The sequence below is a fragment of the Salvia hispanica genome, chromosome 3 (genome assembly GCF_029641045.1).
Source record: "Salvia hispanica isolate PSC_SH4W2 chromosome 3, Shi_PSC_v1, whole genome shotgun sequence".
NCBI classification, from domain to species: Eukaryota; Viridiplantae; Streptophyta; class Magnoliopsida; order Lamiales; family Lamiaceae; genus Salvia; species Salvia hispanica.
Window position 1 is genome coordinate 9,319,821 of NC_142694.1, and position 24,726 is coordinate 9,344,546.

Genomic DNA, 24,726 nt, shown 5'->3' on the forward strand with positions numbered 1-24,726 from the left:
TGGTGATCATTTTCGTTCCTTGCAAGCCAAAACAACCTAGCAAAGCAAACCAAATTTCCTTCCATTCCACTCATCCCAAACATTCATCAATCCCCACCTATATATAGAGAAGACAACACAACAATTTAGTACTAGTTCGTATACATCAATGGAGATTAAGCCATCGTGTCAAGACATGATAATCGAAGAAGAAGAAGAAGAAGAAGAAGACGACAAAGTAAAGGCGCCGCTACTATCAAGCAAAGGCGTACCGGAAGTAGACAGAAACCTCATCCAACAAGCCATCAGCCAGACGTTTCAAAGCACCGCGTGCCTCGCCAACCTCCTGCCCACCGGCACGGCCCTCTGCTTCCAGCTCCTGGCGCCGATATTCTCCAACCAGGGCCACTGCGACGCCGCCGCCCGGGCCATGACGGTTTCGCTCCTCGGCCTCTGCGCGCTCTCGTGCTTCCTGCTGAGCTTCACGGACAGCGTCAAGGACCAGAAGGGGAGCCTCTGCTACGGCTTCGCCACTTTCAAGGGGCTCTGGATTATCGACGGATCGGCGACGCTGCCGCCGGAGATGGCGGCGAGGTATAAGCTCAAGTTTATTGACTTCGCGCACGCGGTGATGTCGGTGCTGGTGTTTGCTGCGGTGGCGATGTTTAATGAGAATGTGGTGGAGTGCTTGTGGCCGGCGCCGTCGACGGGGATGAAGGAGGTGCTGACGGCGCTGCCGGTGGGGATTGGAGTTATGTGTAGTATGCTTTTTGTGGTTTTTCCTACGAAACGGCATGGCATTGGCTTTCCACTCACTGATTGTTAAATCCTACGCCTCAATATAAATGTTCCTTGTGTATTCACTATCTTTTTTTTCTACCTTCTAATTTTATGGATTAATACAAACATTGATGGGTTAAGGTTGCGTTGAAACGTTTGATAATAAAACTATAATGAGAGAAAGGAATACAAATTAGCTATCTTTATCTAAGTATCTATTATATACTCCATTCGTGCACAATTAAATGTTGTAAGTTAATCTGACACAAGATTTAATAAATGCAATGGAAAATGAATTATTAGTTTTAAAATAACATACGAATAGAATGAGTTAATAGAATATGAGATTCTTTACTAAAAGTAATACTAGTAAATAAAACACTTAGGCTCTACTTGGTACGATGGAATGGAAAGAGGAAATGGAATAATTTTTTGCTTGGTAGTAAATTTTTTCATAAGAATCACCATTCCATTCCACATGAGAATAGTCATTCCATCCATTTAGCTAAGGAATGACCATCCCATTCCATTTCATTTTCCTTTCTTCTTGTTTAAATTTTTAATAATTGAAAAATCACACACACATGCGCACTAACACATATGCACACACACCCTGTTGAAAAAGTAAAATGCGGAAAATAAAACTCAAGAACTCTTGAAGGCTACATTTTGATTGATTTTGAATTATTCTTGTTGATGCATAGTACATATGTAACACCCCGACTTTTTACCCTAAGGCTTAGAACACCGATCTATATATATATATATATATAAGTTTCGCGTCTAAATTTTCTTATTATTACTTCTTGTTATGATTAATCGTTGTGAAGTATATTTTGAGTAGTGAACAAAAAATAGTAATAGTCAATATAAATGTTTGCTCTAATAAAAGTCCGTTTGTGAAGACCGAGTTTCAAATAAAAGTCCGTACACGAGTTCAACGTTTAAGTAAATATTTATAAAAAAATAAAATACTCTCCATGCCCTCCGGATCTTGCGCAATAGCCACGTCTTGAACCCCGATACCTACACGAATGGATAAGAAGCACGTTAAATCAAGACGAGACAATCGGACGAAATCAAATCACATCAAACACGCAAACCAAACGGCGGCTCACGTTTTCCAATTGACGGCTCACGCCTTTTTGAGAGACGTGACATAATATTCTTGCCATTTTTGGCATGACAAATGATTGAAGTGACAACTTACCTTATTTGGCAAAAAGTCCCTAACCATTGGGCAATATAATTCCTCCATGAATCAAGCTTTTACCCATGTTCTTCCTATGCATCAATTCTTCTATAAATACTACACTCATCTCATCCTTGAAATCTTTTATTCCACTACAAAGAAACACTACACCACCAAATTTCATTCAAGTGAGGATTTGGAAAGTTTCAAGCAAAGGAAATAAAGTCTCTTGTCACCACCTCCACTTCTTCAAGGTAACTTTCTTTCACCATGTTAAATTCTCTAGACTTTACATCACAATTGATTAAATTCGATCACACCATGATAGCGATTCATTCAAACATTCCCTTCTCATACCAATATCAATAGACCAAACATTGCTCATTTTTTTTTTAAAACAAGAACTAGGTACCTTGAACATAAGACTATCTATGCACATACCTAAATTCCTTTGGTTCAAACAATAACTTAGCTATCATATGTTTAAACCTATAGACTTGAACACCAAAACATGTTGTCATTCTTGAAACCACGAACTCTCTTATCGAAGTTAATATCGAGCATAAGATGAAAATGTGGACTTAGCTCTTTAGAGTTCATGAAAACACCGAGCCACCGAAAACAGCCACCCCCGCCTCGCTGCCCTCGGAGCAGCCACCGCCGCCCCGCTGCTGTCTCCGGCAGCCAGTCGCCCCGCTGCTGTCCCCAGCAGCCACCGCCATCGCTGCTGCCTCCGGCAGCCACCCACGACGCCGCAGCTACCCCGAAAGAAACCCCGCTACACCCTTCTCCCCTCACTCGGCGAATCGGCGCCTGAAATCAAACCGAGAGTAAGAAGTATGTGTGTATGTTCGAACGTCCATAAACTTAGTGTGTGAGGTGAGAGGATGAAGAGAAGGAGGGAAGAAGAAGAAGTACCTGGACGGCGGAGGTCGGCGGTGAACGGGCGACGAGGAGAGGAGGAGGCAGACACGACCGGCGTCCGGCGTCGCTCGCCGGCAACGCCAAGGCGGCTGAGGCGAGACCGAGAGAAAGCGAGACTGAGAGAGAGAGGAAACGCGTCGGCGTCCTCGCCGGCGGCGCCGTGGCTGAACCCGGCGGAGTAGAAGAGAGAGAGAGAGAAACCGAGAGTGAGGCCGAGAGAGAGGGAGGAGCCGCGAGATAGGGGACGGTTGGATGGAGATTTTGAGAGAGAGACGAGAGGCAGGCAGGCCGCCCGGCGTCGCTCGCCGGCGGCGCCATGGCCGGCTGGGCAGTAGAGAAGGAGAAAGAGGGGGGGGCGCCGCTGTGAAGAAGAAAAGAAGGGGGAAGAGGAAATCTGATTTTTGTTCTTCTAGGGTTCCTTTTGTTTTTTCTTTCTTTGGGCCTCCCCTTTGGGCCAAGTAATTTATTTATTTGGAAGATGGTCTTTTAATTATTTTTATCTTGGGCCAAAGAATTTAGAGGAAATGAGAGTTTTGGGCTTTGAAGCATAAGTAATAAAATGAACCTTATCTCTTAATTTTGGATTAATATTTCTTGAAATGTTTGAAGCTTTTAAATAATTAATCTTATGATTAATTAATATCTTGCCCTCCTTACTTAATTATTTTCTTGAAGTTAAGAATGTAGGAGCTAAATGAACCATCTCCCAAGTAATAAATTTTAAGGTCTCTTATGAAATAGAGATCCACTTTTTAAGTGGAATGAAGTTATCTTGATCGAACCCCGAACGTAGGACGCATACTACATGTAGGATCATTTCATGTCATGCACCTTATGTATGTTCATAAAAACTAATTTAAATCATTATACTCTTTCAAAAAGGGTGTGTTCGCGGAGTTTGATTACCCAAGGTCGAGCTTTTGTAGAGTTTTACTTGGAAGCTTTGAGGTGGGCTTTATATCCAATTAAGTGTGGATAAAATTATCAAATATATGAAATGATTTTTGTTTGATAAAATCGCACTTACTTTTTTTTCAAATGTTATCGTGCCATAAATTGTTTGTTTTATGATGCCTATCTGCTTGGCGATGCCAAATGAATGAATGAATGAAACGAATTCGGCTCCAATAGGACCAAGATCCTATTCGAGTTAGTGTACACAAAGGAATGGACCGTGAGTCATCGTAAGGGTTGGCCGGTCAATGTGATCGTGGAAGGTGGCCACCTTCCCGACACACAATGAACTATCAGATATGGCGGATTGATGGAATGAACTTAGCTTGATCAAGCGAACTTTATAAAAATGAACTTAGTAAGCTCGGGCCTTTTAAGAAAAACCCCCGTGTGTTACTGTGATGGCATGATAATAACTTTTTCTTATATGTGTATCTTTCGGCAATGTGTTCACTGAGTACCCCGTACTCAGCCCTGCATGTATTTCTAAATGTGCAGGTTGAGCGAGTGATGAAATGGTGGCTGAGTGGAGTTGGAGGTCGTCTCATCTCTTTTGTAGGATTTTCGTGGCATGTGTCTTCATACACATGACCATGTGGTTACAACTCCTTCCGCTGTGCTTTTGTCGTAGTATTTTGTAGTAGATGGGTCATAGGAAAAACGATCAGTAACGAGTGATCTGTGATAAACACTCTTTCAAATTTTCATGATCTTTGTTGTCTCGTGACCATCTCTCATCTTATGAAGAAATATTTGTGTCTTATCATTAATTCTTTCATCCCCTTTCTACCCACTCTTCTTAATTCCCTCCCCTGGTCATGACTTACCGAGCAATGCTATCCTTAGCAAAGCGCAGTCGTGACAGAGAATAAACACTCTTTCAAATTCTCATGATCTTTGTTGTCTCGTGAACATCTCTCATCTTATGAAGAAATATTTGTGTCTTATCATTAATTCTTTCATCCCCCTTTCTACCCCCTCTTCTTAATTCCCTCCCCTGGTCATGATTTACCGAGCAATGCTATCCTTAGCAAAGCGCGGTCGTGACAACATAGGTATTTATAGGATTCTAGACATAAATATACCTAGGAACTATAACATTGGAACTATACATTATAAATGTTATCCACTTTCCAAAGATTGTGACTCCACACTTTCTCTTCCCAACATACGTGGGACACTTCAATTTATCTTTCCAACACTCCCCCTCAAGTTAAGTATCGAGTTTTTTTGTCACTTAACTTGCACGATCTTCACTTTGATAAATAGTTTATACCCGAATTCAGGAGTTCTTCACTTTTCATTGACAGTTTATGCTCGTATCATAGAGCTTGGGACACTTTCTCTTCCCAACATACTTGGGACACTTCAATTTATCTTTCCAACACCCCAACCACACACACATGCACGGTAACACATATGCGCGCACACACACACACACTACCACCACATATGCGTGCACACACACACCACCACACATACATACATAACACCACACATACACACACAAGAAAAATGGAGTATTTGACAAAAAATATTTTTGAATAAATATTTGTTTTGGTAGAATCAACATATTAATTATTCATATTTCATTCCATTCTATTTCTATATTTTTTGAAGAAATATTCGTTGGGTGTTTAGCATTTAGTATGTCTGTTGGTGTTTGACTAAGATGTCTTTGTACTTTTCTGGTTTCGGTTTTTGCGGCTTGACTTCTGGCCGTTTGTCTTGAACCTTTGCTCGTTGCTTGTCGGCTCGAGCCTTTTTTTATTTATAAAATAAAAAATCAAACATAAGAATAGAATCAATCAAGGAATAACAACTCCATTCCCTTTGCATTCCTGGTGCTTACCAAGCATAAGAATCCCACCTTTATTTCATTCTCTTCTCATTCCATTCCATCATACTAAGAAGCCCCTTAATTATAAAACGAAAAAAGAAAAGAAAATTGAGACATTTGACTGAGGGTGTATATATAAAAGACAGCAATAAGGATTATGTGAGTTTTTAGGATAATGGGCTTTAGTGAGTTTGGGCCAAACTTGGAGAACGCCTATAAAAATAAAAAAAGGATGTAAGAATTTGATGGGATGTAAGAATTTGATGGGATGAATTCGAAGTGAGATTGGAAGTGTACTTGCTGAGGTTTTTGGAAATATAGTAGTATAAAAAAAAACAATTCATCTAATTGAAATCTCCATTGGTTTAATAATAAAAAATTGAATCATGTGTAGTAAGTCTAATGACCGAACGAAAATAAGGAGCTAGGCAATTGAAATTTGGTGACAGAACTCTAATAAAGATATGATATAGTATCAACTTTTTGATGACAGAAAAATAGTAATGGAAAATTTGCAACATGGAAATATGTTTGATTGGCAATCTATTTTCAGCATAAGTGTTAAGTTTTCTTGATAGGAGTACTTGACACCCGTGATTTACGTCCGAAATTTGATAAAATTCAAAATAAGAGAATTTTCAAATCATAGAAAATTCAAAATAAGAGAATTTTGGAATTTTGTTTTTTCATGAGTTTAATTTGTACTTTTGCTATCATTATTTAGTTTATCGTACCTTTTGTTCTTAAAAAAAATCAATACCCTATTCATGCAACAATAACTCTTGTTTAATTACACACTATTAGTCTATTATCATTCTAACATATAAAAAAAACGAAAAAGAAAATATATTTGACATTTTCGCCAAGATAGTTACAAGGAAATTAAATTAAAATATAGTAATATAAATTGTCCTACAAGAACCATTTTAATATTTGAGTTGCAACCATTTTAAGTAATTAAGTAATTGTCATATTTTCCGCAGCAGAAAAAGGTGCAGTAATTATTGAAATTTCCTAAAAGAAGAAAAAGGGTAGAATAAAGTAATCAAAATTAGTATACTAGTCAAAGTCAATTATAGTCAACATTGGATCCGAATAACAAGTAAATTTGGGCCAATTCGAAGCCCATTTAGATAACAAAGCCCATTATGCTTAATTAAGATTCGAGGAGTATTACATATGAAAACAATAGATTAGAAATGAAGGAAGCCCGAAAATACCCAAAACACCCCTACAACCTTGAACAAAAGTCCCTCAAAAAGGAAATAAAACCAAAGTTTCAATCCAAAGAACTACACCACGAAACTAAATCGAATAAAAATATTTAACGAATTTGGAAAAAGGATGGATTTTGATAGAACCGAGAGCGATATAGACTATTCCTGTGTTGCTGGTTGGTTTAATTTCATTGCTTTATTATTTCTAGTTTTTATTAATAATCCGTCTCTGGATCTCCAAATTTCCTCGTTTGATTCTCTCTCTCTCTACGAATTTCGTATTCAGCAATTCGTTTCGCAATCACGCCTGTCTCTATATATCGTGTTCGTGTTATTGCATTACATGGACCTCACATGCGCGTCAAATTCCTCGCCTTTTAATTTTGTTTTGTTTCCTTTCCTGCCAAGATAGGGAGGGGAAGGATTTCGTTAGTTTTCTTGTTGGAACCCTAGCTTTTGGGGGGCGCAATCTTGATTTTTAGGGTTTCTGGCTGCCGATTGATACCAAATGGATGCTGGTTCCGAAGGGGAGATGAATAGGAACATGAATCACAGCCCGTCCGAGGGCTCTAAGCGCCCCAAGCGCCAGATGAAGACGCCGTTTCAGTTGGAGATGCTTGAGAAAACCTATGCCAGTATGTTATCCTTTTACCTGTTATGTGGTGGATGTTATTCTGCTCTGTTTGTGGTGCAGTTCGTATGTTCTCTCTCTTTCTTTTTAAAGTTAACAATTTTATGCAAGGATGTTTATGTATGCTAGTGTGATCAGTGGTGTATTATTTGTTTCCAAAGTTTTATTTATTAGAATATGTGTAATGTGTAATCTGTGCATCGGTATGGTTTTTTCCTTCTTTCAATGATTGAATGTTTTTTATGAGACTAAATGACGAAGACTTGAGGTTGTTAAATTGCCGAGTTTCTCGTAATTTCTGAAACCAAGGCGTTGTTGTGGACGGAATGTTTGCGTTATGAAAGTGCTTGTGTGTTCTAATTGAAATCTACTGTTGAGTGATGGTATTGGCTCTTATGGTTAATATTATGCAGTGGAGACGTATCCCTCTGAGGCAACCCGTGCTGAACTGTCAGAGAAACTAGGTTTGACGGATAGGCAGTTGCAAATGTGGTTTTGTCATAGGAGACTGAAGGATAAGAAGGAATCGGTGGGTGTGGCATCCATAAAACCACGCACTCCTGGACCTGTTGGAAGGAAGGTATTTGTTGAGTCCCCAAGAGAAGAACTGATGACAGCTGAACCCGGCAGTGGACATGTCTCTGGTTCTGGTTCTGGTTCTCCCTCTGGCTCTGGATCAGGTTCAAGTCAGTATGATGTTGGAGATGGTACGCCTATGGTGCCTACTAGGTATTACGAGTCACCTAGATCTATCATGGAGCATAGAGTGATTGCATGTGTAGAGGCACAGTTGGGAGAGCCCTTGAGGGAGGATGGACCAATTCTTGGAGTGGAATTTGATGAATTGCCCCCTGGTGCATTTGGTGCACCTATAGGTAAATTTGGTCTTCAAACTTATTTATCATATCTAGAACATTGAATAATACATGGCTGTAAGGTATCAAGGCTTAGTTGACACTCATGTTTCGTTAAGATGACTTTTTGTCTTCTTCAAAATACATGTTCTTTATGATTTGTGCTTCTACTTTAGGTATTGACTGCAATATGAATTCACAAAAATTGAACTTACATATTTGTATGATGCTTATATTTCAGTTCAAGTGGAGCACGAAGACAGATACAGACATTCTTATAATAGCAAGTTATATGGGCAATACGATGCAAAGCACATCAAAGTATGTCCTTGTTCTTTTTGTATAATTTATAACACGTTATCTCTTTGTCATATGAACATCAGTAGTGCTAGATGGGTTGGTTGCAATAAGCAATTCAGTTGAGTTAGTATGATCATTAAGCTGCTGTTACCACACCTAACTTGATGTCATATGTCTCTAATATGTGTTGTTCCTACAAACCAGCAGCTCTACTACTTTTGTTTCACTGAAATAAACAAATGGCTGATTTTTTTTAGAATCTTGATTATCAGGCTGCATCAAGTGGCCCTCATGAAGCATTGGAGACCAAGATTAGGACTGATGCATATGGACATGTCACTAAGCCATACCTATATGACCCAGCCGTAGATGGTCCTCCCCCAAAAGGTTTGTCGCTTAAGCATGAAAATGGGCTTCTCTCCCTGGAGCATGTCGTTGAGGGTCAAACCTCAAGAACAGATCTGTATGCTCAGCCAGGCAGACAAATGCAGCTTTCCTTGTCTCCCAGGACTACAGATTTTGGTACACCAAATGATACTAATGTTTACATAGAGAGGAAACGCAAGGTAGTCCTTTTCTATTTGGTTTTTGTGTAACCAAATACTTGAATGCTTGTACTGATACAAACTGCTATTTTATTTGAACCTCATATAGAGTGACGACTCTCGAATCGGAAGAGATGTTCAATCCCATGAGAAGAAGATTCGTAAAGAACTTGAGAAACAAGATGTGTTAAAGCGAAAGGTTTGGGCTCTTGTTCATTTTCTTTATAAGGGTTAGTTCATTGTGAGATAACTACTCAGAACCTGAACCTCAGACTTATTGACACCTGTCTATGTTATTCTGTCCACATAGAGAGAGGAGCAGCTAAGGAAAGAAATGGAGAGACAAGATCGTGAAAGAAGGAAGGAAGAACAACGACTTTTGCGAGAGCAGCAGAAACAGGAGGAGAAATTTCAGCGTGAGGAAAAGCGTGAAATGGAACGGAGGGAAAAATTTATGCAGAGGGAACTTATGCGGGTATATTTACAGCTTATGTCTATATCATATTTTCTTTCTAACTTGTTATTTTTCTTGATTGTGGTAGTGAGTATTAAACTTCATTTTTTTCCAATTGGTATTCCAGGCGGAGAAAAGGCAACAGAAAGAAGAGCGTCGCAGAGAGAAGGAAGCAGCAAGACAGAGAGCTGCAGTGGAGAGAGCGACAGCTAGGAGAATTGCTAAAGAATCCTTGGAGCTAATAGAGGATGAGCGTCTGGAACTAATGGAATTGGCTGCTTCAAGCAAGGGGCTACCTTCAATTCTGTCTCTTGATTATGACACTTTACAGAATCTTGACTTATTCCGAGGTTGGTATTGGTCACCGCAATATCTTTCAAATATAACTGAATCGCGGTCCTCAGCAATTTTTCTCTCTATGGTGACATTTTAGCAAAATCTAATACTTAGAGAGTATATAACTTGAAATTTGAATAATGAAACTAGAAAGGATATATTAGAACCATTTCTTTTCCATTACATTTATATTTAAGTAAATGACATGAAACTGATTACTGATTACCATGTTTATTGGTTCTTGTCAGCATCTTCACATTATTTGCATTCTGTCTCAGTGTCTTTATTCTTCTAAATAAAAAATTGTGCGTTTAGCTCAAATTATTAGAACTTGCAGATTATTCTTCTATTTTGATCCAACACTAGTTTGAGGGTAATGCCAGCATTTGAGAATTTAAACTGAAGTGTGTCATGATTGAAACATCACGGTTTTTAGGATAGTGCTACTGAGAGGTTTGTTTATGGTTGTGTTGCTTTGTGCTGTATGAGTTATTTATTAAGTAATTTTTTTCTTCCATTTAGATGCGTTGTGTGAATTCCCTCCAAAGACTGTAAAGTTGAAAAAGCCTTTTGCAATTCAACCTTGGATGGATTCAGAGGAAAATGTTGGGAACCTCTTGATGGTATGTTTCTATACTGCCACCTGTTTCTCTTTACTTCCTCTTTAATGAGTTTGACAGGATCTTCCCTCACTCAACGAATTTCTGAAATAATATTTGTCTTTCAGGTTTGGAAATTTTGCTTGACATTTGCAGATGTTATCGGGCTTTGGCCTTTTACCCTCGATGAATTTATACAGGCTTTTCATGACCATGTGAGTTTTAGGATGCTTTTATTTTTCTGCACTTCTTGACTATCTAATCTCCATTTTTAATAATTCATTTTGTTCATTCTTTTCTTTCTGACTAATTCTTTTTCATCCTTATTATCTCTAGATGCTGACATAAGAGCGCTATAACCATACTTGTTTTATAAGTTTCTTTTCAAATTATTTGTCTCAGATTACTTTCACCTTTTCTGGGATGGGGTTGGAGTTGATTTTGTTGTAAACATTCATGGTTTCTTGTTTCCTCATCACAGGATTCAAGACTACTGGGTGAAGTACATACCGCACTTCTAAAGCTTATCATAAAAGATATCGAAGATGTTGTGCGAACTCCTTCAGGTGGGCCAGGTACAAACCAATATAGTGCTGTTAACCCTGAAGGTGGACACCCTCATATTGTTGAAGGGGTAAGTACTCCCATTGGAAAGGCTTCCCATTTTTTTTGTTTACTTCAGATTTTTTTTTCCAATGGCTATTATATTGATAATATGGTCATTGTTGCAGGCATATTTGTGGGGTTTTGACATAAGAAACTGGCAGAAGCACTTAAATCCATTGACATGGCCTGAACTATTACGGCAATTTGCTCTATCAGCTGGTTTTGGTCCACAGTTGAAGAAAAAGGCCATTGATCGAGTTTCCACGAATGATCATGACGAGGTATCTTGTTGGTTCTTCCTCCACTGAGCCATCTTGTATCTGACTCTTTTATACTTATACCAGACTTCAATTCCAGGATGGAAGTTGTAATGTAATATGGGAAATCTGAGAATTTGCAATTGCTTTGGGTAACTCAACTAAATAGACTTATTTGTCAGCATAATGTTCTTGAAAACACTCTGATGCCCCTTATCATGAATTGCTGTCCACAGCACTAAAGAAGTGTAGTGTTGGGCTGTATAACTGCATTCATTAACATCTGCTTGTTATCTTTCAGAGTAGAGGTTGTGAAGATATTGTGTCTACGCTAAGAAATGGTTCAGCAGCTGTTAATGCTGTTGCTATTATGCAAGAAAAAGGACTCAGCCTCCAACGCAAGTCAAGGCACCGGTTGACTCCAGGAACAGTTAAATTTGCAGCTTATCATGTCCTTGCTCTTGAAGGAAGCCAAGGGCTAAATGTTATCGAGCTTGCTGAGAAGATTCAAGTAAGTAATAGCTAGAATTTGATAGTGCTTTGATTGTGTTTTCACTTTTCAGGCTTCACTTTCAGTTTTCTGGATGTTGTTGAGAGTACTAGTATGTTATATGGTTTTAGTCTTTCATCTGGGGACAGGAGTATGTTGTGGTGAATTATTTGAAATTTGAAATATCTAAATTCTCATATTGATGATGTGGTTTGATATGCTGAATAATATGTAAGTGTTGGGTGCCATTGAAATCATGGTAACTGATTGAGCATTAAGGATCAAGGGTTGAAAAGGTTTTTGGTGAACCTGACCCATGCCTAAGAGTGAGATAAAAGCAAACATTATTTTAGTGTATAGCATATTAAAAAAGGGGAAATATGCTTTTTTGTTTGGTGGTGGGGGAAGGCCTTAGGTTTTTGCTTTGTTTCTAACTATCTGATTTTGTTTATTTTGTAGAAATCTGGACTTCGTGACTTGACAACGAGCAAAACACCCGAAGCTTCAATATCTGTTGCCTTGTCGAGAGATCCAATACTTTTTGAAAGAATTGCACCTTCGACATATTGTGTGCGACCGGGTTATAGAAAGGATCCTGCTGATGCTGAATCAGTTATTTCTGCAGCCAAGGATAAGATACTGAGATATGCAAATGGTTTCTTAGCTGATCAAAATGCTGATGAGGAAGAAAGGGAGGATGATTCAGAAAGTGATCTCGCGGATGGTACAGAAGTTGATGCTCTAGCCATCCCTTTGGATGCAGATAAAAATGGTGCATGTAATCAAGTTGTCTCTGGTAATGGTAAAGGCAAGCTTCCTGATGATGGCTTACCGCAAAATAAGATTGCTACAGCTGGTGAGAATTTACATGTCTTTTTGCATTATGTTGCAACTTGTTTTTTATGCTTGAAATATAAAAGCTCAAGTGAGATCACCTAGTAACCAACTTCAGTCTATGCAGTTACTAAAGAGACTAATCCAGACCAAGATGTTGAGATTGATGAAAGCAAAACAGGCGAACTCTGGGTCCAAGGGCTCACTGAAGGAGAATATTCTGATTTGTCTGTCCAAGAGCGTCTTAGTGCCCTTGTTGCCTTGATTGGTGTTGCTAATGAAGGAAATTCAATTCGTGTAATTCTTGAGGTAGGTCCTTCGGATATTTTTCAAATAATTACGGTTGAATTAGGGCTTTATATCAGTGGTAATTTCTGATTAATAAAACTGGTTGCAGGATCGCATGGATGCTGCAAATGCTCTTAAAAAACAGATGTGGGCTGAAGCACAGCTTGATAAAAGGCGAATGAGGGAAGAAACTATTAACAAGTTGTACGATTCTTCTTTCAATACTATCACAGAGGGTGGTTTAAGTCCACTTGCTGCAGAAAATAAAGTTTATGATCCATCCCTTTCCACTTTGGGGAAGGATGAGTCTTCTGTTACCGGAGAGGGTGTTCACAATACCATGGATAATCCAGACACTTCCATGGGTCACTTTGTTTCTCCTGCTCAGCAGAATGGAAATATTACAGAGAGGTCAAGGTTGCAGCTAAAATCTTATATAGGTCATAGAGCAGAAGAGCTATATGTCTACAGGTCATTGCCTTTGGGTCAAGATCGAAGCAGAAATCGTTATTGGCAGTTTATAGCTTCATCTTCCTGCCTTGATCCTGGTTCGGGGAGAATTTTTGTTGAAACCCCCAATGGCTGTTGGAGACTGATTGACTCTGAGGAGGTAGTTACGAAATTATTTACCCTGCTCCTTTTCCCTCTTCATCTTTTTTTTTCTGTTAGATGCTCTGTAATTGCATCTTTGTAATACTCCTGGTGTGGAAGAAGCCAGGGAGTGTTATGCTGCCAGGCCATGTTGATATTTTCTGCCTATTATGCATAAGGATGAATTCTGTTAGATGTCTGTATTGGGATATTAGCTTCCTAGATTTTATGTTGAGATTCAGTTGAGTATTATAATACTTAGTATTATCTAATGAAAGTATGGTGAAGGGTAACGATGGAATTCAGTTTGGTTATCCCTGAAAGCGTCATCTTTATGTATTTCGATTCTTTTTTGTTCTCATTTTTGTTTATTTAATCTCAACACCATTCTTATTTTGACATTTTTAATACTTCTTGCAGGCATTTGATGCTCTATTGACATCTTTGGACACTCGGGGGACAAGAGAATCTCATCTGCATATAATGTTGCAGAGAATCGAAGTCTGTTTCAAGGAAAGTGTTCGAAGGAATCGTTTGTCCCAGAATGGGGACGCAGATCGACAAGGAGATGTTGAACTAAATTCTAGCTTTGCTTTTGAAAGTGCTGAGAGTCCTAGCAGTGCAGTTTGCACTACCAGTTTTGATGCACTAGAACCATCACTTTCATTCAGAACTGAAGTAGGCAAGAATGAAAAGGAGAGCAATAACTTCATGAAGAGGTATGAAGACTTACAGAACTGGATGTGGAAAGAATGCTTGAACTCATCCATTGTACGCGCCCTAGAATATGGAAAGCAAAGGTGCTCACAATTATTGGGAATTTGTGACATTTGCTTTGCTACTTATGCTGAGGACTGTTGCCCTTGTAGCCACTGGGATCAAGGGATGATTGTGACAAAAGGACATTTTCCTGTGCAATTTAATGGTGAAAATAATTTGATGGATGGGAGAAACAGTCCACTGAGAATCAGATTGATCAAGACCATTCTAATTTCACTTGAGGTGTTACTGTGTGCTTTTTTTTTTCAGCATTATAGGGAATCATGTTACATTTATAAAACCATATGCTTACACTAATTGTTATCTAACAGGTTGCTGTTCCCTCTGAAGCCCTTCGTTCTTCTTGGACTGAAGACCTTAGGAATTCTTGGGGCGCTGAGCTCCAGAACACTTCGTGCATTGACGGTCTCCTACAGGTGTTTACACCACAATGCTGCTACTTTAACCATGATTTTTTATGGCCAGCTATTTTAATTTTTGCTCGTCTTATTAGACACCTCATATTTCTCTGATTTTTCTTGCTCTTCCTTTTTTAAAAGATATCTTATAGGTGTTTGTGAACAATTTCAGGTCCTTAATCAGTTAGAGGCTGTCATAAAACGTGATTACCTATCAGCAGATTATGAAACAACTGAAGAATTATTGTGTTTTTGCGATTCAAGATCTGCTGTTAACAAATCTAATCACCCTGGATCCGTAACCCAACTTCCTTGGATACCAAAAACTACTGCTGCTGCAGCTCTGAGGCTTTTCGAGCTGGATGCATCCATCTTCTACACCCCAAGTCAGAAAGCTGAGTCTCATGTTGAAAAGAAAGTGGAAGCTCTTCCCGTGAGTGCCTCTCTCTCCCTAGACCCACCACTTTCATGTTTGCATATATTGTTAAACCCTTTGCATAGCATGGTTCCGCAAATGAAAACATCTTGCCCCAGGATTGGTGATGCATGCATCATTAAGAAATCCCACTAAAGACATGAGTTGGATTACAAAAATTTATCAAAATAGGTAGTAGTAATTATAATATTAACTATTATTGATAAATAAAAAGCAATCTCTTCAATTCTTGAGAATTATGCACCTTTTACACCCTAAATTGCCATTTAACACGGATATATGCAAATGTAGAATACCTGCTTTGTTGCATCACTTGATTTGTGTGTTTGCTGAATAACTATTCCTCAGTTTACTTAGGGAATTAATTCATAATTCTGAGGATTACCCATACTGCTTTTGAAATGTATTCACTACTCATGCTTTGTAACAAACTTTCCTGTGGCATACAGAATTTGTCATTAAGATATGGTCACTCCAAAGACATCCAGAGGGCTGAGTCCAGGGGATTCGATAGATATGGATCTCTGGAGGAAAATTGGGATCATCTTCGTGGCATTCCAGGTAGCTCCGGTTACAGGCAGGTGGCTCGTAGTAAAGGAGGTCGGCCGCGTGGAAAGTCACAGAAAGGGGTCACTAATTCTGCACCGTCTGGCAAGAGGAGCATGAAACAAGGTGATACGTTAACTCAATTCCTTCTGCAGCAGGGAATGAGTGGACCTGGGCAGAAGCAACGTGGTCCCCGGACTGTGAGGAGGAGGAGACCAGAGAAGAAAGTCGTTGCAGAGAGTAAACTGGATGACTCGTATGACAAAGACACCTTCATGAATGCCATAGAGGAGCCAGAAAGTTTTGGCAAGGAGGAGGATGCACGTGATTTTAGTGCTAGAATGAACGAAGGTGAAAATGATGACAGTAGCAACAACATTGATGGGGACTCCGATGATAATGTAGACAATGAGTCCTATCACTATAGAAAATGGGGAGCAACTACCTATAACACCATCTCTCACAGAAGCACCGAGCTGGCAGCAATGAGCGAAGATGAAGCTGATGAGACTGATGATGAACATGGTTATGAGGAGGATGGTGAGAATGTAGGGGAGGGTGTTCAATTTAACGACGAGTACTCTGACCAAGATGGAGAAGGTAACCAGGATGATGGTTCTGAATCGTTAGCTTCTGGTGATTACAGCGATGATGACTGAACTGACGTAGTAGTAGAAATTCTTTTTAATTTTTTTGGCAATTCTTTAGAGATTCAGCAATCGAATGAGATTGTCTGGTGTAAAATTATAGAGGAACAAGGTATTTCTCCTGCGTAGGGTGTTGATATTAATTAGGAATACAAAAAAAAAAAATTTGTTAGAAATGTCGAATGACAATACTAGTTCCATTTCTTGAGCTATCAACTTACACTATTGTATCCTCTTCAAAGGCCTACTGATATGTCTGTAATCACAACTTCATAAAGATTGAATACAATACAACGCAAATGTAGTAATGAATGCATAACAAAAAAACACGGTTTATTCACTACAAGTAAAATGTATATATATTCTGAAAACTCCAGCAGTCAAGAAACACACAGTAAAAAAGAGAACTCAAGCAGAAAGAAGATTCTTGATTCCAGATTTTTGCTCAGGCGTCAACCTGGTTGGGAACTTAATGTTGAATTTGATCCTTAGATTGCCCCTTTTGGTGGGATCTTTAGGCAAAGGCATCCCTTCTCTTGGAATCACCTCTTCATAGGTGGGATGGATGACTGTGTTTATAGGAACTGTCAAGTTTCTTCCATCCAAGGTGGTGAGGTGAAGTGTGTATCCTGTCAATGCTTCAGCCAGCGGTATCTTCTGTGTTACAATTAGATCATTACCATCTCGCGTGAACACACTGTGGGGTTTCTCGTCGATTATGAACACTAAATCCGAAGGAATCACATTCGGTTGCTCGTTCCCTTTCTCCGGGAAAGTGATCTTCGTTCCCTTCTTCCACCCGGGCTTTATGTCAATGGTCAGAATCTCCTCCACTGGCAATGTCTTCCTGCAGCCATTCAAGCAATTGGAATTGGAATTCGATTTCGGATTAGAAAATGAACAAATAATGCAACAGCAATAATTCCATACCCAGTGGCATCGGATATCTCTCTGGAGATTTTCATCCTCTTTGTAGCACCCTTGTAGAGGTCTTCCAAGCTGCAAGGCAGCTTCTTCTCGATCGGTGGCGCCTTTCTGGGAGCGGAACTCATTGGGCGGCCGTCTCCACCACCGAATGAGCTGAACATGTCTTCACCGAACATAGAACCACCGAACCCTCGAGGCCCGCCCCTCATTCCACTGCCGCCTGAAAACCCGAAGAACTCAGCGAATATGTCATCAGCATTTCTTGGATTGAATCTGAACATGTTTGGTCCGTCTCCTGATTGGAAGAATGATGCGCCACCACCGCCAGCACCAGCATCCGGCGGCGGCACTTGGCCCTTGAGACCTTCTTCGCCGTACTGATCATATACAGCCCTCTTTTGAGGATCACTTAGAACCTGAGGAAGCAATCACAGCATCATCAATAGCTGGATCCAATTACGAAACCTAATTTCCTAACATCAATACAATTCCAAATTCAGATCTATCCGAATCCATGGGCGATCAATAACTTCAAATCCTAATTGAATAATAATTTAAAGCAATGAATGAATGAATGAACCCTAATTAATTCGAAATAAAAAAAGAGGGGAGGTGAGATTGGCATACATCATAGGCTTCGGAAATCTGCTTGAATTTGGCCTCAGCATCCTTCTTGTTGTTGGGATTCTTGTCGGGATGCCACTTCATAGCGAGCTTTCTGTAAGCTTTCTTCAAGTCATCATCTTTGGCATTCTTGTCGACCTGCAGAATCTTGTAGTAATCAACACCCATCCCTCTCTAATCTATTCTTCCTCTTCGAATCGAAGATTGCAGAAAAGGGTGCGTGCAGCAGCTTCACAATGACTCAAAAAGGGTATGGAGGAATTGGGGAAAGAGTGAATGATTTAATGTTAAAGATAGGAAAGGGAAATTGCTCTGGAAATCAACACTGTTATGTTTGTTCGGCCAGAACGAGGTGGAACTTTCTAGAATCTCGTTGGCACAATCCGGAATCATTTGCCATACCGGTCTGGTCTGGTCTGGTCTGGTTCGAATCGCATTTTTCATTAAATTAAGGAATCAAAATATTTCATTAACAAAGCCAATTTTGATAGATTAATTTATACCATTTGTAGCTCGAGACTTTTCGTGTTAAAATCGAATGATTTTGACTCATGTGAAATATATGATCGAAGCGGGAATAGTTGTTTTAATTTATTTTTGAAGTCTAACGACTTTTTTTGATATAATGATAGGCCATAATTCTATCGGACGATCGGCGGCGTTGTGCTCGCTGATCAGAGGGTTTGTCTTCGCGGGAACCTTGCCCGTCAATCAAGCATGAATAGTTTAAGGAATTGAGATTGCAGAACGATAAAGAATGTCAACGATAAAGTGGTTTGTTATTTCTTTATTAATTAAAGATTGTGATAAACTCCACACGTATTTATAATATGTGTAGATACATAAATCTCCTACGAGAATAAGGTAAATCAAATCTAATAATATCCTAACAAGATAAAAATCAGACAACAAACCCTAAACTGATCAATCACAATTGTAGCAGTAACTCTAATTTGGACAGGTTCGGATGAGCAAAGTAGAGTAGCAGTAGCGGAAACTCTAATTTGGAAAATTAGAGCAACAGACAATGGCAATAATTATTTGGGCAGAGTAGAGCAACAGAGAGCGGCAATAAGGCAGAGTAGCGGCAGAAATCCAAATTTGGGAACAGTATAGCAGAAACGACAGAAAGCTTAATTTCATTTTTTTTTTTTATAAAAAAACCCTATTTTTTCAGAGAACAGTTTGGTAGGATAGATAACTCATCTATCTTGGAGTTATATGACTGAAAATAACCTAAAATGCGTGTTCGTTATAATGTTTTGTTTATTTATCGTTCCCATCCAAATTGCCATGTTATGGTATATCCCTAAGATAAACTAGGGTTTATAAAATACTACTATGTATTAATGGCCTTATTCCGCACGTGCTAGGAATACTCTTCGAATTGTTGATTTTATGTGTTCTACTCATTTAGTGGAATATGTTTATCCCCTTCTCGAGGATGATAATTCTTTTAGTCATAAAATTATGATTGTTGTTGAATGTAAAAATGTTTCTATTATTGAAATTTAATTTGCACTAACATAAAAAAAATTGTTCCACGTCGAATATGTAATTAAAATGGAAGGAATTTCTCTAGTCATTTAAGAAGATTTCTAGGATAATATGATGCATGAGCAAAAGAATTGCAATCTTTCAGACAAAAGTAAACAATACCATATTTAATTTTTTAAAAACACTATTATGTGTGTGCCTTAGGGGTGACGAAACGGGTTACCCGCGGGTATCCGCACCCAATAAGTCGGGTACCCGTACCCGATTTTAGCCAAATTTGTTGTCCCAATACCCGCCCCGCGACATATCAGGATTACCCGATACCCGTGTTGGGTATCCCGTACCCGACATTGCGGGTACCCATACCCGACCTGAAATCCTAGTAAAAAAATTGAAAACCACAATAACTGTGTTCCCTATATTACTTTATTAATACCGATAGTAAACATTAAATAGATTGAGAATAAAAATGAGGGGACACTCTATAGCTAGTTCCGGTGAGTTTTCAATTGTACGTTCATTGGAATATAAAAATATTATAAAAGAAATCTTAGATTATATAAAGTACTCTAACCGTTCCACCTTAATAGAGGCATTTCATTTTCTTCACTCATTTTGGAAAAATAATAATATATATAATCTTCTCTACATTATTATCTCTCTTACTTTATTTTTTTCTCTGTTCTAACTATTTATTTTTAATTTTTCAAAATGAGTGCATATATAGCTATTATAATTTAACTATATACCTTTTTTTCTCTACTTTAACTATTTGAAACACCTTTATTAATATGGAACGAATGAAGTATTAAAAGATGAAATATGACTAATACTAATACTAATACTAACGGGTATTATCGGGACTAACGGGTATACCCGCGCGGGTAGTGGGTATACCCGCTACCCGCAAAACTCTAAAACACTCTATCCGATCCCGCCCCATTTCCCGTTATCGTCGGATAACGGGTACCCAATACCCGGCGGATAGCGGGACGAGATGGTAATTACCCATAACCCGCTACCCATTTTGCCACCCCTAGTGTGCCTCCATGGTTCGTTCATTACATCTTCCACCTCCTCCAACACCATCGCCACCTTCCTCCACCCCTACCTCTGCCTTACCCGCCACCATACCATAATCGTCGTTGTCACTTACATCATTGTTGTTGCATTGGTCACCTCTCTTACAGAGGTGGCGGTCCCTTCTCCAGCACCTCACAACCCTCAATCTCACTCACACACCAACTATCCTTTTTTACTAGCATCAAACCTTGGTTCGACTCGAGTTAATTTAATAAGGGGATAAATAGAGATAACTACATTTTAGTTCCTCGACATTATAATAGTATCATCTGCAATCCCTATTCTTTAAGGATATCATCAAACGTCATTGAACTTTAATACTGTTGGAGATTTTTATAGTACTAATATCTTAAAAAGTGCAAATGTCCTTCCAACAATATTATACCACTATTAATGTTCAAAGACGTTTGGTAAGATTTTTAAAAGATACAGACCATAAATAAAATTAATACAATTTCCATGGACTAAAAATGTCATTAGATATAATTAAGTCTTCTAAGTACAAAGTTTATAAATCCCCCTCCATTATTAGTAGCAATCACTCAACCTTCCATCCAAAAAGCCCTCCTTTAGGGCATCCACAATTGATGCCCTAGTGGAAGCCCTAGTGAGAGCCCTAGTGGTTGCCACGTCAGCATGCCCTATCTTTCTGCAATGGTGGAGCCCTAGTGCATGCCCTATCTCTTATCCACTTTTCATTTCAATTTTAAATCATTGTTTTTTTAATTTGTTTTTAATTACTATAAATTATCAAAATATATTATTTCAAACACCACAAATGCAAAAAAAAAAAAACTACATTATTTAATAGAAAAGTGGAACTACATCATTAAAAAAAAAAACTACATTAAAACTAAAATACTAAAAAAAAAGAAAAACCAAACTAGTCATCTAAATTCAACCTCTGCGCCAAATTCTTGATCATATTCTTAGCCCTCTGTCGGGCTTCCGGATTGGTTTCTTCACGAAGGCTGTTTTGGGCGTCAAGTATAAACCTATACTCAACCACCTCGCGATAACCTCCGAACTCCTCGATCGCCCTGTCCATGAGCTGAACAGATGGAGCAGGCGCAGCCTGCGGGGGGCCCGCTGATCCAGACGCGCCCGCCTTCGCCTTCCCTTTGGCCTGGGCTTTGGCAGCCTTGGTACCAATGGGACGTCTAAAAGTAGACGTAGGCGTGCCGAAACTCCCTTCCGGCTCAGCGTTCAGATCCACAGGAGATGGGCCGCTGCTCGTGTAATCGCCGTGTTCTTCGTCCGCTTCAGAGCCGAGGATCCAACCGGTATCCCTCCGTTGAACTTCCCCTTGTCCTTCAAGATCAGCCAAACATTGTACAGCTTGAACTGCCCGAACTGCTGTTGGTACTCGGACAACGACTTGTTGAGGACATCCTCCATGCTCTCACCGCTAGCTCTTCCGTCCCTGTTCCTGTTGTAGATATAGCAGAAGTTGTTGACGTGGAACTTGATCCGATCCCAACACTTGCGCAGCTGAACCTTGGTCCGCTTGAACGCCCACTTCGGTTTCACCTCGTTGTAGCGTTCCTCAATGCGATCCCACATCCTGGCCGAAGTCTGGTTGTTGGAGGCTATCGAATCCTCCGATACATCGACCCAACACTGAGCCACCTTCAGGTACTCATCCAACTCGTAGTCAGTACGCCCTGTTGCGTACTCCTCGTTCAGCTCATCGTCTGGGAGTGGGACTGGGACCGATGGCGTCTTTTCTTTCTGCGCCATCTTCTTCTTCCCTTTCTTCGGCGGCGGCCGCACAGGGGCAGGAGGTTGCCCACAACTAGGCTCCATATCCTCAACCCGATACTCCTTGGTGCCGAAGAACGGATCGAACTCAGAGTCGGAGACGAAAGTGGATCCTACAGATCCAGGCGTCTCAACCCGGTAGTCTTCGTGGCCGGGCCACCGGGCGCCGCGGCCGCCGCTTCCTCCTCCAAACATCGGCATATCGTCGTCGACATTATTCGGGCTCGGGTATTGACTCGGATCCATTGTTGGAAGTGTGGATATTGAGAGAATATAGAAGAGAAAGTGAAAGGTTTGGTGTGTGAAAAGTGAAGAAAATGGAGTATTTATAGTGGTTTAAATTAGGGTTAAATAATTAAAAAAAAAAAATATGGCTCGGGCTCGGGCTTGGGCGCGCCTCTGCAATGGGCGCCCGAGCTCACGCCCGATCGATCGGGCTCGGGATCGTGCGCGACCGAACTATCGGTCGCGCTCGGGCGTGACCGAGGGCTGCAATGGATGCCCGACCACGCCCGAGCCCGATCTCGGCCGATCGGGCGCGCGATCGAGCATCCATTGTGGATGCTCTTACGCCACTAAAATCACTTATATGAATCTCTTTTTCGGCGCTTGCGGAAAACATCAAACAATTAACTACACAACCACCCTTCAATATTGCAATTATGTTAAGAACTTTAAAATAGAGTAATATAACTAATTATAGAAGGTTTTAATTAAGGGTATTGTGCATAAGTAAAAAATAATTGAAATATAAATTCTTTTACTAAAGTAATCAATAATATACTTTTTCAAAAACAAACAATATATTTCCTTGTCAATTACATACCTACCTAAGTAAAGAACCAAATTTTCCTACCATACTTCATCATCGTATATAGGTAAACTTATTATACAAGAAAATCACGCCCCAATATTCAAATTTCCATATTAACATACACAACCCTATATATAAAGACATGCAACCAATACATGCCACAAAACAAAAACAACTAGTTAAAATGAGCACTCTCTTCGGCATAGAAAGAAGAAGAAAGCGCCGCGCAGAAAAAAAGGCGGCGGCTTCGACGTCTCGACCACCACCCCCCCTAGAGCCGGAGCCGGAGCCGGTGCCCACGCCTTACGGACGGGAACCAAACAACGGAGAAAAAGGATTTACAGGCTATTCCAACAATGAGACTAGCAACTATAGTAGCAACACTATCCGCCGCCGGCACAGCAAACCCCTCCGATCAGGCTGGATTACGGAAGCTACTCCTCTTACCAACACTGATGAAGATCAATGCTTTATCATGTAGTTAGGGTTTTTATTACTACGTGGTTTTTGTGTTTCTTAATTTCCTGAATTTCATTTAGTTTTTGGACTTGGAGTATGTTATCTTTGTTTGTTTTTCGAGATTATTGAAGGATTTTATTTTACTACTAATTATTATTTTGTGGTTTTTTAATTTGCGAGTACTATATTTTTTACAATTTTGGGATAATTGTTTTAAATTGTTATGATTTGGGTAGTTTTCACGATTTTTAAAATATAGAAAGAAAGATATAAATAAATAAATTGAATGACGAAAGGAAAAGACCGAGGCTTTATTATGTATGATATATTGGAAGAATTCTTCTTTTGTTCTAGGATGCTAATTGCATTCCATCTTAGTGAAGAACAATAGATTTATTCCGACTCAGGGAGTGACACATAACCTTAATGAAACACATGAAGATTATGCATTTTTACATATTTCTTAATGAAACGCATGAAGATTATGCGTTTTTACATAGTGACCCATAAGGGTTGTGCGTTTTTCAGTGACGCATAAGGGTTGTGCGTCTTTCACTAATGATGCATAACGATTCTGCGTCTTTGCGTGATTATAAACCAGCGGCAGAAGCATCGCACAAAATTCTTTAGTGGGATTTCTGAATGATTCATGCATCTCCAATCATGGCTGATGGGGTGTGCGGAACCAAGCTAATACTTCATGACTGCCATGGAAAGGGATTAACAATAATATGCAAACATGAAAGTGGTGGTTTGGGGGATGCAGGGCAGAGAGAGACACTTCGGGAAGAGCATCCACTTTCTTTTCAACATGAGTCTCGGCCTTCTGAATTGGGGTGTAGAAAATGGAAGCATCCACCTCTCTTTTCAACATGAGTCTCGGCCTTCTAAATTGGGGTGTAGAAGATGGAAGCATCCAGCTCGGAAAAGCCTCAGAGCTGCAGCAGCAGTAGTTTTTGATATGCAAGGAAGTTGGGGTACCGATCCAGGGTGATCAGATTTGTTAAATAAAAAAGCACACACTAACACCTCAAGTGAAATTAGACATGTATAGATACTTGGTTACTATACACGATACCATAT

General features: G+C 39.6%; 3 protein-coding genes and 1 long non-coding RNA gene across 6 annotated transcripts; 2 read left to right on the top strand and 2 right to left on the bottom strand.

Annotated features, from left to right (window-relative positions):
• Window positions 1–121: 121 nt before the first annotated feature.
• Window positions 122–899, top strand: LOC125212756 (transmembrane protein, putative (DUF679)). Its single transcript, XM_048113003.2, has one exon. The coding sequence runs from the start codon at window positions 149–151 to the stop codon at window positions 803–805; it is 657 nt and encodes a 218-aa protein (XP_047968960.1). The 5' UTR covers window positions 122–148; the 3' UTR covers window positions 806–899.
• Window positions 900–1,620: 721 nt separating this feature from the next.
• On the bottom strand, window positions 1,621–3,234 carry LOC125215854 (uncharacterized). Its single transcript, XR_016136891.1, has 3 exons — window positions 2,870–3,234; window positions 1,970–2,764; window positions 1,621–1,785 (listed from the first exon to the last, which is right to left on the bottom strand). It is a non-coding gene; the product is annotated as an uncharacterized LOC125215854 (long non-coding RNA).
• Window positions 3,235–6,959: 3,725 nt separating this feature from the next.
• On the top strand, window positions 6,960–16,711 carry LOC125213620 (homeobox-DDT domain protein RLT1-like). 3 transcript variants are annotated; one of them, XM_048114267.2, is made up of 19 exons: window positions 6,960–7,521; window positions 7,931–8,392; window positions 8,613–8,692; window positions 8,929–9,237; window positions 9,326–9,415; window positions 9,527–9,691; window positions 9,798–10,020; window positions 10,529–10,629; window positions 10,734–10,820; window positions 11,087–11,239; window positions 11,337–11,492; window positions 11,770–11,979; window positions 12,418–12,814; window positions 12,911–13,101; window positions 13,190–13,690; window positions 14,092–14,673; window positions 14,763–14,867; window positions 15,022–15,282; window positions 15,735–16,711. In XM_048114267.2, the coding sequence occupies exons 1-19, from the start codon at window positions 7,395–7,397 to the stop codon at window positions 16,488–16,490; spliced, it is 4,956 nt and encodes a 1,651-aa protein (XP_047970224.1). In that variant the 5' UTR covers window positions 6,960–7,394; the 3' UTR covers window positions 16,491–16,711. The 3 variants fall into 3 exon arrangements, with proteins under 3 accessions (XP_047970224.1, XP_047970225.1, XP_047970226.1); XM_048114268.2 differs by having other exon boundaries at window positions 6,961–7,521; window positions 12,920–13,101; XM_048114269.2 differs by having other exon boundaries at window positions 6,961–7,521; window positions 8,944–9,237; window positions 12,920–13,101.
• An 83-nt stretch (window positions 16,712–16,794) lies between these two features.
• Window positions 16,795–18,363, bottom strand: LOC125213622 (uncharacterized). Its single transcript, XM_048114272.2, has 3 exons — window positions 18,033–18,363; window positions 17,409–17,821; window positions 16,795–17,325 (listed from the first exon to the last, which is right to left on the bottom strand). Exons 1-3 carry the CDS (start codon window positions 18,195–18,197, stop codon window positions 16,887–16,889), a joined length of 1,017 nt encoding a protein of 338 aa, XP_047970229.1. The 5' UTR covers window positions 18,198–18,363; the 3' UTR covers window positions 16,795–16,886.
• Window positions 18,364–24,726: the final 6,363 nt, after the last annotated feature.

Coding starts and splice junctions, on each gene's coding strand:
- LOC125212756 (XM_048113003.2), top strand. CDS start 149: ATGGAGATTAAGCCATCGTGTCAAGACATGATAATCGAAGAAGAAGAA.
- LOC125213620 (XM_048114267.2), top strand. CDS start 7,395: ATGGATGCTGGTTCCGAAGGGGAGATGAATAGGAACATGAATCACAGC. Junction 11,493..11,769: donor CCACGAATGATCATGACGAG/GTATCTTGTTGG, acceptor GTTATCTTTCAG/AGTAGAGGTTGTGAAGATAT. Junction 13,691..14,091: donor GACTGATTGACTCTGAGGAG/GTAGTTACGAAA, acceptor TACTTCTTGCAG/GCATTTGATGCTCTATTGAC.
- LOC125213622 (XM_048114272.2), bottom strand. CDS start 18,197: ATGGGTGTTGATTACTACAAGATTCTGCAGGTCGACAAGAATGCCAAA. Junction 17,822..18,032: donor AGATTTCCGAAGCCTATGAT/GTATGCCAATCT, acceptor TTGCTTCCTCAG/GTTCTAAGTGATCCTCAAAA. Junction 17,326..17,408: donor GAGATATCCGATGCCACTGG/GTATGGAATTAT, acceptor GAATGGCTGCAG/GAAGACATTGCCAGTGGAGG.